This window comes from Podarcis melisellensis (assembly GCF_964234715.1).
Source record: "Podarcis melisellensis genome assembly, chromosome: 6".
NCBI classification, from domain to species: Eukaryota; Metazoa; Chordata; class Lepidosauria; order Squamata; family Lacertidae; genus Podarcis; species Podarcis melisellensis.
This window is the reverse complement of record NC_138538.1, coordinates 31,986,827-32,000,933: the sequence shown is the minus strand read 5'-3', so window position 1 is coordinate 32,000,933 and position 14,107 is coordinate 31,986,827. Positions and strand designations below refer to the sequence as shown.

Genomic DNA, 14,107 nt, shown 5'->3' with positions numbered 1-14,107 from the left:
TAGGTTTAGGATTTTAAAAACATTTTCATGCCACTTTTGATATTCACTTTGGAGGATCTGTAGGATTTTGTGTGACATGTGCATCATTGCACATGTGTATACCATGTGTGCACTTCAAGGCAACCCTTGCCAGAAAAGGTTTGAAAGTTGTCTTGTGTGCATGATTCACAATTTGTAATGCTTTTGTGTGCATAGGGTATTCTTCAGCGTATGCATTCAAACTCTCAGCAGTGTCTGAAACACTACTTTCCCAGAGTGACAACCAGTGGGAGATGTTTGTTCCAACGAAACTCAAGCACATCATCAGATGGATGGTCAAAGCTTGCCAACAGTTAATATGAAAATGTAACACGACGCAGAATATTTTATTGATCAAAAATTACTTAGAAGCCTGTATTGAGTCCAGATAATGACTGAATACAGAATACAGAATTACAAAACTCTTATCTGAAATGCTATGAAAAACAGCTACATCCAGGACAATCTTTATTTCAGTGAGCTTTTCAGCTCTTTTTTTGTGTCACAGTTCTGGCTCAGTGGCTCAGTCAGCCTGAGGTCTCACTGTTCTTGAAACTCCACTGACCATCCCGGAGCTTTTGAGTTTATGGGAACCGAGACTCCTAGTGGGTCAATGTTGCTGTCTGTTCATTCCAGGAGAGAGAGAACAGGCAGACATTTCTCTTTGGGCTACTCTACCACCCTGAGCAAGAAGAGTAAACCACCCCCAGTCCCTCCCCGGCAACTTCTGTCAGCTTCAGCAAACTTGTTCTCAAAGAAGAAAATGTCTAAAAAACAAAAGAAAAACCCAGGACAAAAGACGTCCTCTTGGAGACACACACCCATAGAAACAGACACTCCCACATGGAGGAACAGTGCTGGCAAGGCTTGCTCACACACGCAGCCACACACGTACAGCCTCTCTCGCGCAGGGAACAGTCGATGCTCCCCCACACAGAGAGGAAGGCACACTCTCCCTCTCTCAGACACACAGGCACGCTCCTCGTCCTCTCATGCAGAGCCTCTCGCAAACTCACACATACACCTTTGAACTCCCCGGCAAACTGGCGGCTGGAGCTGGCATCCTGCATGCCAGGGCCCTGATGTCACAGGCCAGCGAGGGAAGTCTGCAGGAGTTGCCGTAGGGACAGCTGGGTGAGGAGGGCAGCTGCTCTTCGAAGAGGACTATAACTTGCTGCTGCAGCTGCCTTTCTCTGCTCCTCGTTCCCCTCTCTCCACTAGATGCTGTGGCTGCTGCTGCTGCTGCCCATGGAATGGGCCTCTTCGCAGGCACATCTGCAAGCTGTGGTTGAGGTGAGTCCACGTTTCTCTCTCTCTCTCTCTCTCTCTCTCTCTCTCTCTCTCTCTCTCTCTCTCTCCCTTCCAGTGCCTTTCCTTGCTGGCGGTGGAGGCCGGCTCCTCCGAGTTACAGCCAGCCTGCATTTCTCTTCTCCGCTGGGGGATGAGAGCATTCCTGCCTGCTGGCCACACAGCTGCACTGAATTAGCACCATTGCCCATTAGAGAAGCCTGGCTCCCTCCAGGAGCTTCCCCCGGCCTCTCCTCTAAATGAGACCACAGAGCCTTGTGCCAAGGCAGTGCGCGTGAACAGGACAGGAGGACACTTAATGTGGTGCATGGGGATTCGCAGCGCTCAGCAACAGGGCATGGGAAGGGGCATGGCCTAGTCGTAGGGCACATGGAGAAGGTCTCGGGTTCAGTCCCCAGCATCTCCAGGTAGGAGATGGACCCCTACCTGAAACCCCAGAGCTGTTTAGACCAAGGGTCTGACTTGGGAGAAGGTGGCTTCCTGTGTGAGGAGGCAAAGCCACACAGTGGGCCTGTAAACAGAGATGGGAGCTTGCCATGAGTAATTGCCCTGGTGCTCAGTGTGTGTGGCACATTCTGCCGCTGCTCACACACCTTCACCTGCCCGACTCAGAAGCACACCAGGTTCCCACTCTGGATGCTGAGTCTGTTGGAAATGCTGGAATGAGGTGCATTATTATACTTCATACTCTATACTTTTAGTTCTACTTGGGTGTTTCCTGCCAGCCTCTCTGGACTTATGTATGCTTCCCACACACCCCCACACCCCGGCTGGGGCACATGAACCCTCATCAGGTGCACCTGTTTCCATTAAGGGCCTAGTTCCTCCTTTCCCCCTCACAATGCATTGATAGTTGTAGAAATTTGCCTTTACGCAAATCTACCGTGCGGCCAGACCTGGAATATTGTGTGCAGTTCTGGTTGCTGCACCTCAAAAAGGATATTGTAGAGCTGAGAAAGGTGCAGAAAGGGGCAAGCAAAATGAAGGCCACTGTGAGAACAGGATGCTGGACTAGATAGGCTTTTGGTCTGATTTGTACATTGACTCCGTGTGCCGGTTCAGGCACAATTCTCCACTCTATTTGTGTACAGAAAAAAACTTGTGTTTCAGAGCATTTCTCCAGAGAGAGGAGAAATTATCCTCATTATTATGTCACCATTAGGTGTGGCAGTAGCACAACCTCTGCATCCCCAAGTCCCCCCCCCCCCCACTTTGTTGCTAAAGGGCCCTAGCATCATTCGGGATCATGCAGGAGATTGAGGAGAATGATGGCACCACAAAAAGGTGGATAATATTACAGTGGTACCTCAGGTTACCGTACATACGCTTCAGGTTACATACGCTTCAGGTTACAGACTCCGCTAACCCAGAAATAGTGCTTCAGGTTAAGAACTTTGCTTCAGGGTGAGAACAGAAATCGGGCTCCGGCGGCGCGGTGGCAGCAGGAGGCCCCATTAGCTAAAGTGGTGCTTCAGGTTAAGAACAGTTTCAGGTTAAGTACGGACCTCCGGACCGAATTAAGTACTTAACCTGAGGTATCACTGTAGTAGAAAATTCTGCAAAATGGCTTTCTCTTTTTGGGAGGGGGGGGAAGAATGAGGTAAGAGGAAGAATGAAAAATCACATCTTCTAAGAAATTTTGGCTCTGCTCTAGAGAAGGTTGTTCAGTCAGGCAGGTGATTTCCCTGGTGATTCTGATCACTTTCTTCATCATGTCATGAGAACCATCCTGGAGGCAGGGTGAGGCCAAGGACAGGGATTGGTGTTGCATTGCCCTGCCACTTGCGAGAATTCCCCAGATGCATTGCATGAGATGCTATTCCAACCATAAGATTTACATACTTGCAAGCCTTTCAAAATCCTCTTTTTCATTTGGGTAGCTCTCTGGAAGTCCAGAGATGTTGGACTCCCATAATCCTTGACCCTTGTCTATACCGGCTGGTGATAATGGGAGCTGGAGTCCAACCAACGTTTATAGGGTGCCTTGTTGGTAACTCCTGCACTAGATCTTGGTTTTAACCATGATATTCAGCAGCAAATTCAGAACAAACAAAACAGTATGCATCATCACACACAATTCATATGTGGAAATCATTCCGACAAGCTGTTCCGACTAGCATAAATACCTTTAAAACTGAATTTCAAAAGTCAGGATTGTTCAATGACAACAAGTAATCTTGAACAGAACTTCTACATTTCATGAATAGAACTTCACTGTTCAGGATTAATGGATGTGGGGGGGGGGATACAACAGGAGAAAGCTATTCCAGCATGCCTTGCTTGTGAGCAATCCAGGGTCATCCAGCTGGGAGAGTTGCCAGCTTCGGCCCTTTCCAGTCCATGTAGCTCTGCCTTTAACAGCAACTTGATGCACAGACATTGGGAGGAATTCAGCTCCACATTGCTACAAACATTCCATCAGAATGCATTTCTGCTTGCCCAATGAAATTATCTCCCCATACATGCTGTTCTGGGGGTACTGCTGACCCACACTTCCACTAATTTGTTGAGTTGGAAGGAAGCCTCATTGTGCTAGTGGAAGTCCTTGTATGGGCTTCTGCTAGCAGGACCAGTTAGTTGAATCTGGCCCCGGATAATGTTTATTTCCATCCTGCAAAAAAAACATTGTACCCACTGATTTCTACACATCAGCCTGTTGTGGAAAGCAACAGGCTCCTTTCTGCTGGCAACCTTGCTGGTTGCCATTAATTGGCAACCTTGCTGGTTGCCATTATTGGAGACAGAATGCAGCATAAGGGGAATCTTTGGTCCATAGGCGCCGACTCCATGGGGCTTGAGGGGGCCCGAGCCCCCTCAAAAATTCGTTTGGGGGGCTCTGCCCCCCCAATAATCTCCGGCGCCCCTCCAGCAGAGCGCCATCGCCGCCCCTCCCCCAGCCCAAAATGCACAGGGAGGGGCGGGCTGCATGCCTCCTGCCCTCCCTCCCGAGCAAAAGCTCCACCCAATTTCCTTTGGAGCTGATTAATAGGCGCAGCACGCTCTCCCCTATTCGCTCACGAGGAGGCGGCGCCACTTTATTTGCATATTCATGAGCTTATTTATTATTCATGAGCTTTCCCGGGCCCCCCCAATATTTTTTATAAGTCCGCGTCCCTGCTTTGGTCAGACCCTGATAAGCAAATCTTAGGGGTTTTTGTTCTTGTCCAAATCTCATTGTAAAATTAGGAGCCAAATTAGGACATTAGAGCTTAAACTAAACCTGATGTAAAGAGGAGGAACTCCCATAGATCATTTCTTCCTGGCTTTTCCAACTGCACATTCCTCCAACCTAACTATTGCCATAGGGCTGCAACTAGAGTGGAGGCGAAATCTAGACATTTTATGCAGTTGGGTGTAACTTTCCCAATCATTAAAAATAAAATTAAAAGCCTTAGAAGGCTAAAAATTTAAGTGGAGGGAAAGTGTGGTGTCCATGTGCTTGACCCCCCCTTTCTTTCATTTATAATCTCATCCTCCCCCCAACTGTTCTTCCACAGGTATCTTAGTTTTGGTAAAAATGGGAAAAGACATACCACCTTCCTATCACTGTTCCTCTATTTATGTTTACATATGCAGACTTATGATGTTGTTTTACACACACACACACACACACACACGTATAAAAAACACCTGTGAGGGAACATTGACTGCATGTAATGCCTAGGTAAAGGTAAAGGGACCCCTGACCATTAGGTCCAGTCATGACGGACTCTGGGGTTGCAGCGCTCATCTCGCTTTATTGGCTGAGGGAGCCAGCGTACAGCTTCCGGGTCATGTGGCCAGCAGGACTAAGCCGCTTCTGGCAAAGGGAGCTGGCGTACAGCTTCCGGGTCATGTGGCCAGCAGGACTAAGCCGCTTCTGGCAAACCAGAGCAGCACACAGAAACGCTGTTTACCTTCCCGCTGGAAGTACCTTCTACTTGCATTTTGATGTGCTTTTGAACTGCTAGGTTGGCAGGAGCAGGGACTGAGCAATGGGAGCTCACCCCGTTGTGGGGATTCGAACCGCGACCTTCGAACCCACAGAGCCACCCGCGTCCCATGTAATGCCTAGTTTGCCCCTAATTGTTTACTTCAGGCACCGCCCTTTACCACCACATACCAAAATGGGGAGAACCAGGGAGTCCACTACAGCTGCAGCGTAATGACCTGACCCTTGTTACGAAGGAAGCAACCTGGATAATGCCAGAAAGAAAAAACAATGCAAGAGGCAGGGCTTGGCTGTACACAGCAACAAGTCTGGCTTCCAGAGAGACATACCAAGCTGGGAAGGGAGGCTGGCAGCCAGACCTTACAGTTCCTGTAAGCCAGTCTAGGTAGGATCTGTAGTTGGACAGCACTTGGCAGCTGTCAATGCTGAGCCCTTGACTGTGAAAAGAAGATGTAGCCTTCCACCACTCAGGCATTCCATGCTGTACCCATCCATTTGGATGCAAACTCTCTTCCCCTTTGAGGTTGTGGTAGCAATGTCTGGTGAGGATGCACTTCTGTTTTAAAATAGTTTCATGCACCCATCCCTGGCCATTAACTATTCTGGATGGGGCTGATAGGAGCTGGAGTCCAATACATCTGGAGGGCACCAGGATAGGGATGACTGGACTTAGTGATTCGAATCAGAGAGGTGTCCCCTCCACAAACTGCAAGTGTGAGGGACCAGGCATAAAGGTGGGTATCTCAGGGATGGGAAAACCTGTGGCCCTAACATCTGTGACCATTGGCTATGCTCACTGGGGGCGATGGGAGTTGGAGTTCAGCAACATCTGGAGGGTCACAGATTCCACACCACTGGGGTGTCATAACATTAGAGGTGTTGTGTCTCTTTGTTTTTATGGCAGAATAGAGATGCAGTCTTTTTCTGAGCCTTGCTTCTATCCAGACACCACTAAGGATTTTATTAATTTCAATCTCATAGGATGACAGATGCAACCAAACAGATTGGCAAAGGAATCCAGGAGTGGAAGGACTGCCTGACGAGAAAGGTGAGTTTTCTGCTTCTCTCCCCTGGGAGTTCCCAGACAGGGAAATCTGGAATATCACAGGAATATCCACTGTTATTGGAACCAGATATATTTCCCTAGAGATCGCTCCAAGGGACAAAGTGATGGAGTGAGGGAGACCTAAGGGAGTAAGAATATAATGGGAAGGTGTCCCTCAATGTGCTCACCTTCTTTTCCCTGAAGAAGAGGGAGAGATACTTTTCCTCCCCAGTGCAGCTCAGCCTTCAACTTCCAACTGGCTTTTATGGAGCCAAGCGTCATGGGAAAGGACACAGCTTGAAAAACTCCCTTTAATCTAAAGAGTCACTGAAAACTATTTGTGGCATTTGTGTGTGTCGGGGTGGTGGTGGCATTCTTACAGTCCACAACTTTTTAAAAGAATTGGCTCATTGTGCACGTTGGGAGACCGCAAACCCTTTATAGGAGGCTGGGACAACCCAGTCAGATGGGTGGGGTACTACTACTACTAATATGTGTGTGAGTGTGAGTGTGTTTAATTAAAATAGTAGACAATGAAGGAAGGAGGGTGGAGATTGTGTTGCTAATCTCTAATTTTCCTTCCTTCTTTCCTTCCTTCCTTCCTTCCTTCTGCGCAATATTCATGATTTCTCCAGTTTTATCCTCACCCAGTGTTATACCTAAGGCTTAAGGGACAGTGACTATGCCAACATCACCTTCTAAGCTTCATGACTGAGTCTAGGTTTCCTCAGTCCTATTCTTACACTCTGTCCACAATACAACACAAGCTCTGTATCATATGTCCTATAAGTGTTTGTGACATTTGCACTACCACTTTCCATGCAGTAATACACACACCTAGGGAAATATTCTTTTCCCGGCACCATGTTTCTACAGACTGTTCTGGGTAAAAAGAAACCTGGAGCCAGTGCCGAATTGTATTAGGCCTCCCTTATTCGGGCGATTCTCCAAACTATTGTTCACCTTTTCTGTGTATGAATTTCAGTGTGTTTTCAAGTAGCTAGAGATATACAGTAGTAGACAAAAGCTTCTGAACTGCCTTGGCGAAACAAAGAACTGTTAAATGTCAGATCTATTTAGGCAAGCAAGATGCACATTCAAGATCATGAAAAGTGACAGCAGCATTCTACAAGTGTTCTGCCTTAGCATCAAAATAGATGTTGAATCCTGTAAGCTATCTAATACTTGCAGGGATGGAGAATATTGTAAAGGAAAGGCCCAAAATGAATTGGCAAAAGTTATTATTGCTTTCCTCCTGGAAACCAAGTCAAGCCAAATTCTCTTAACTCAGGGACTGCACATTTCCATCATCATCATCATCATCATTATACCCTGCCCATCTGACTGGGTTGCCCCAGCCACTCTGAGCAGCTTCCAAAGTAAATAAAAGCATAATAAAACATTATGCATTAAAAAGCTTCCCTATACAGGGCTGCCTTCAGATGTCTTCTAAAGGTTATATAGTTATAAAACCTTGAAGTTTTTATCAATATTAATTAACCTGGATACATGTTTGCTCAACCATTAATTGCAGCATGCAGAATTTCCACATAGGTGAGTTCAACACAAGCCACCAAGAATATATTAACAATTACAACATGCAAAAGAAGCACAGGTTGCACACAGACTTTGCCGGCAAGCAGGTAAACAGGGCATTAGGCACACTTCTAATACATCAGCAAAGCATTAAATAAGGCTTTTGTCTCCAGAGAGAATTACACTGCAATCCTAGGAACACATTAAGACTTCATTATGTAGATACTTCTCCACAGTGGGTTAGAATTAGAAAGGAACAGGGCAAGGTCTGTCTTAAACTGCTAATTCACCTAATGAAACCACCCAAGGTGTCTGCAGATCTTGCATCCAAAACTCATAATTACCTCCACCAGGAGGGGAAAAGCATACCAAAGTATTGTGGAACCTGAAAGGCCAACAGATTCATTGTGACATAAGCTGTCATCGACTAGAGTTCACATCTTCTGATGCATGAAGAGTTATGCACAGTTAGTGGATATACATGGGCATAGAGGGGAAAGATAGTAAACAATGAAGCCAAACAGCATGAAATGCAGGAGTGGCAGGCTCTGTTTACACATGTGCGTGTGCATACACATTGCAGACAAAGATTGCAGTACTTGTATGATTGGATGAAACCCACCACGTCCCACCATTGAACACAAAAACATGCCCCATTGCCTGAACAGGGCTACAGCCTATGGTGATTCTGCTTATATGTCAACAAAATAAACATAGGTGATTCTGCTTATATGTCAACAAAATAAACAGCAGTGTGCAATAACACAACATTCCTAGCTTCACTATGCTAATTTTTAAATTACCTACCTGCAGTAGGAGAGGAAACTATTATCTATGTTGATGCCATTTCATGCTGGAATGAAGTGCCTTCACGGAAAAATGATGGCTTTTAGGTTAGGAAGAAAGTGTTTTCTAAAGACTGCCAATGGTTTCTGAATATTGCCATTTTTGTGTTGCTTTATTCTTTTCTGTAGAGACTGACTTGCTTGTCCTAGGTCAAGCATCCCCAAACTCAGCCTTCCAGCTGTTTTGGGACTACAACTCCCATCATCCCTAGCTAACAGGACCAGTGGTCAGGGATGATGGAAACTGTAGTCCCAAAACAGTTGGAGGGCCGAGTTTGGGGATGCCTGTCCTAGGTAGACACCAGAAGGGCACTGTTGACAGGGCATTACAAAAATTACATGTAATGCATTGGAAGATGATCTGGTGAATGAACACCTGATGATATGGTTGGCTTTATGGATGATGTCTGTAATATTGTTGATTGTATGAAAAGGGAGGTAGAGTTGGCATCTGGGCTTGTTGCAGAATCTGGTCCTTAGGTTTCTGTCTCCATTTGATGGTTAATTGTTGCTAGTGACTAGCCAGTTTCAATTGAGGGGCTTTCTGCAAGTGTGGACAGGGCTACCACCCAAGGCCTGTGGAATTGTCCAGGATAGGCTGTAGATTATTCATGATGCATTGGGGCACCTTTACCTGGGAGCCATAGGTGACAACAAGTTATTTTCTCTTCTGGATCTGACTCGTAGAAGGATATGGCTGGGAGTCAGACTGGCTTTTTCAGTCTCTTATTTGCATTTCAGGGTGAGGGTGTCATCAGTTTCAGGAATGCCTGATGTAAATATTGAGTTCCTTTCTAAGGAGCTGGAACAAACGTGGTTGAATTGTGGGGCTTGACTACAGACAATGAATCATGTAGTGCTGGGGTTGCCAACACTGCCCCCCCCCCCACTTTGACCACTTCAAAATTGCTGATGGTCTTAGCAGACCAAATTATGATTTTCCTGTCTGTTGTTTAGCAATTGTAGATGCTAAAGAATTAAAACATGACTATTCTAATGCAGTGGATTTGCCTGTCATACTACTGTTGCTTTTTATAAACCAACCACTCCTACTCAGGCTCAGCATGAGAGTGAGGAGTCTTTGCTGATATCTCAAGGGCCTCCGACTTTTTTTTTTCCCAAAAGATTTTTATTAAGGTTTCAACAGATTTTATAATAACAAACAAGACAAAACAACACAACAACAAACAATAAATGGTAAAAAACACAAAAACCAAACAAAAATATATAAGTTCAACTCTTAATTTCATATAGCTTACTTTCCTGACTTCCTCACATCTCCCTTTTCTGTATTCAAATTTCCAATTTAGTTTCAGCAAATTCTTCCTCTATTTTTACTAATTTTAATATTACTTAATTTCTTTTAAACTAACCATTCCCACTGCTGTCCACTTATCTTCTATTCCCCCATCATTTGACTAATTTAACTGTGTTTCTTTACTTGTTACTCATAAAACATCTTTGCACATTCCTTTCAGCTTTGTCACTAATGCCACATTATCTCACTATCCTGCATCACTTTAACATTCAAATAATTTACAATGTTTTTGCAGATAATCTTTAAATTTCTTCCATTCTTCTTCTGTTTGTTCTTCTCCCATGTCTCGGATTCTGCCAGTCATTTCTGCCAGTTCCATGTAGTCTATCAATTGCATCTGCCATTCTTCCAAGGTGGGCAAATCTTGTGTCTTCCACGACTTTTTGGCCCAGATCAGGGGTAGCCAATGTGGTTCTTTCCAGTTGCTTTGGACTGCAACTCTCACCAGCCCCAGCCAATGGTCAGGGATGAAGGGAGCTCCCCTGAATCTGTGTGGCTCATTTGACATCAACGTGAAACTGAGCCTTTAATGTCACTGGCTCAGTCATGTGGAGTGCTCTTCCAATAGAGATTCAACAGGTGTTTGCTGAAAACTTTTATGTGCCGCCACACTTATAGAGTCAACAAAGAAACATAGTTAGCTCGTGATCTGTTTTAAATTCTTACATACTTTTTAGTGTCTCTCTGTGTGTTTGTGACAGCTTTGATTGTGCGTGTGTATGTGTGTTATACAATTATTTTTAAAAAATAAATAATAAATAATATGGCGCCCACAACATCTGGATAGCATCACGTTGCCTACTCACCTAGGTGATGAAGGTGTTATTGCTCTATGTCAGATAGAGAACAGGCCTTTGGGTTTGGGGGCTGAAGACAGCAGACCCTGAAGGACAATACAGTTTTGAGCACCTTATGGTCTATCTTCCCCAGGACACCTCCTGAATGTGAGCATCAGCAGCAAAGGCCGCTCTGACTACCTCCTCTTGACCTGGGAAAGGCCCTCTGGAGGTGTCCGGGGCTTTTCACTAGCCCTTTATGACTTCAAGACAGACTCTTTGCTGCAGAATGGATCAGCTGGGATCGATGCCACCAGTTTCGACTTCCAGGGCTTGCTTCCTGGGACACGATACAGCATTGAAGTCACCGTGCTGCTGGTCTGTGCACGAAACTACAGCAGGAGAGTCACCGGGCAGACAGGTAAGTGGGAGACAAATGCATCTACTTTGCCGCATGAGGCTATTCTGAGCATAGAGTTGGTTTATATTTAGAAACATGGACATCGCCTTTTCTCGCTTTCATTCACATACTCAAGACTCAGCATGCCACATTGTGTAATGGCGGCCTCCCCTTGACATGCCTGGCTGTGTGCTTTCTTCAAAAGTTGAAAGTGCTCACTTCTATAATAATAATCAGAATTTTATTGTTTATACTCCACCCATCTGTCTGGGTTTCCCAATCACTCTGGGTGGCTTCCAGCAAAATATAAAAAATAATAACATTTCAGACATTAAAACCTTTCCTGAATAGAGCTGCCCTCAGATGTTTTCTAGCTTACTGAACAGGTAAAAGAACAACTAAGTGGGTCAGGATGAAGGCAAGAACCACCCTGGATTGTGAGCTGCTATGCTATGGAGGAAAGTCCCGCTCGGCTATCACTATGCCTTGCACTAGTGCAGATAGTTCATTGAGCCTTGCCCTCAAAAAATCAAAGCTGCCATTTCATTGTCAAAGCTTCCAGCTACCCATAAAGAAAGGATAACCGAGCAGCCTAGGACTTTTGCTTTCATTTAATACCCTCTGCCATTCGTATCCTCTTTAGAGTCTGAAAATACATGGCAGAAGATGCTTCTGGGAGGCTATGCCAATCACACGGCTCTCACACTGATGTTCATGCAAATACCATCAAATGTTAGAAACATGCAGGATCACTTTACAGTATACTTGTTTTTTTCTATGACATCTACAGTGGTCTGAACTCGATTTTGGATGGAAGAAGAGCTTCTGCTAGCTCTTCCAGGCCGAATTGCTTTAGCTGTGTCAGGCTAAATATAACATGATGTACCAGTACTTGCGGTTCTACATCCAGTATTTAGCACAAATGCAGCAACATCTGGCTATTTTTTCTGCTTGCACATCCCAAGTTGGGCCAATAAAATGTGTGTCTGGCCCATCGTTTATGCAACACTATACCCTCTTGTTCACAACTTCCAGATGCTTTGCTGGGGAGGGGGAATACTTTGCTCCATTATCTCAGCATTTGCCATTTCATTCCAGAAACATCTGAATCGTATAGCTAAAAGCAACATGTTGTTTTGTGCATGCAACATTGCTTTTATTAACTCCGCAATCCTAAGTATTTCCTGCTTGGAAGCAAAGTCTCATTAGTTAGAATGAAACTTGCTACCAAGTTAGTTTTCTTAAGATGGATCACAGCTTATCCTCCAAACCTCCCTGGCTTGCAATTTACATGTACAATGATATTGAAATCAACTAAGGCAAACTGATTTGCAACCTTTCCCTGTGACTTGCACAGAAACTGAGAGCAATTGTCAGGCTCTGCAGGCAGCTGGCCGCAAAGTTAGCTCAGAGTGATTCCATGGCCGCCTGTTCCTAATGTAATGGTACCACAACCGTCTCACAATGTCCTTGTGGACTTTGGAACAGTGGGAGCCACTAATTGCAGAAACAGCCCAAGGTTTTCTGTTGGAGCAACTGATATGGGTCGTTCTATTACAGACAAACTGTGCCCAGACAATTCTGTTACAGAGAAGTGTTTTCCAGGCTTATGAAAAATTCCTTTGATCGCAGAAGTTCATGTGTCAGTCACCAGCTGAAATTTGCTGAATGCAGTGTTTTCACAAAAACTGTTTTTACCACAGCCACGCACCTGAGGTGGTGTACGTTACCATTTAAGTCCTTTTTATTGTCCTTCAAGCTGTAGCAGAACCTCATTGCAGTTTGTGCTTGTGAAAGTGCCTCTGAAGTATAGCAACAACCAGGGTCGGCGCTAGGGCAGGATTGCACCTGATCTAAGTACCCACCAAAATCATAATTCATAGAACCATATACAGTGGTACCTCGCAAGACGAAATTAATTCGTTCTGCGAGTTTTTTTGTCTTGCGAATTTTTCGTCTTGCGAAGCACGGATTCCCACCGCATTAACGGTTTTAAGAAAAAGGAAACAAACTTGCAAGACGTTTTCGTCTTGCGAAGCAAGCCCATAGGGAAATTCGTCTTGCAAAGCAACTCAAAAAACGAAAAACTCTTTCGTCTTGCGAGTTTTTCGTCTTACGAGGCATTCGTCTTGCGAGGTACCACTGTAGTTGGAAGGGATTCCAAGGATCCTCTAGTCCACAACCCCCTGCAATGCAGGAACCCCAGCTAAGTATGGCCTTCCAACCTCTGTTTCAAAACCTCCAATGAAGGTAAAACATGCTATATGCATTATTTACTAAAATGAAATTTACTTTAAGAAAAAATAATGTGTTAGGTGAGATTACTGGTTGTAGTAATGATTTAAATCCTGCAAATATTTAGGGTGTGTACATACTGTGTGATAATGTGCATTCGGAGCTGGATGCAGGAACCTTTTTCGGGTGCCGTACACATGACCTCATCCCCATGTCATCCCTGCCCCCGCACTAATGCTTGATCTGCTGGAGTGCTTATAATCCATTTTGTGCTGAGAATGCACTTCTCAAGTGCACGCTGCCGGCGTGTGTACACAGAGCAGGCTTTCTCAGGTCACCTCCTATTGGGGCAGACCTTCCGGCCTTGCAGGACAGTGCCACTCCCCCTCCCTGTATTTAACTTGTCTATGAATGAAATAGTCAAAACAGGAAGCAATACCATACCTTAGTTGTCTCTGTATGGTGATCAGCACACCAGTGTATCAGCACACCAGTTTCCAAAGACTGCAGAAAACGACTTAAAAAATAATAATCTGTGGACACAGTAATTCAGGAGAGTAGATAACACTTGCACACTAATTTTAAAACATGCCCACCTGTGTTTACAGACATCCTGGCTAGCAGCTGCTACTTTAGATTGTGCCATTGCATAAAGGTGTGTATAATAATAATAATAATAATAATAATAATAATAA

The 14,107-nt window shown here is 44.9% G+C and overlaps 1 protein-coding gene across 3 annotated transcripts in view; it reads left to right on the top strand.

The window, feature by feature from the left end:
• Positions 1-858: 858 nt before the first annotated feature.
• The window catches only part of LOC309371588 (receptor-type tyrosine-protein phosphatase V-like), a 53,108-nt gene continuing 39,859 nt past the window's right edge, over positions 859-14,107 (top strand). For 2 of the 3 annotated variants that reach the window (XM_081914370.1, XM_081914368.1), the window contains exons 1-3: positions 859-1,311; positions 6,239-6,305; positions 10,932-11,198. In XM_081914370.1, the coding sequence (XP_081770496.1) occupies positions 1,240-1,311; positions 6,239-6,305; positions 10,932-11,198 (406 nt within the window). In that variant the 5' untranslated portion in view covers positions 859-1,239. The remainder of the gene's footprint in view (positions 1,312-6,238; positions 6,306-10,931; positions 11,199-14,107) is intronic. The other variant, XM_081914369.1, reaches the window with a different exon arrangement.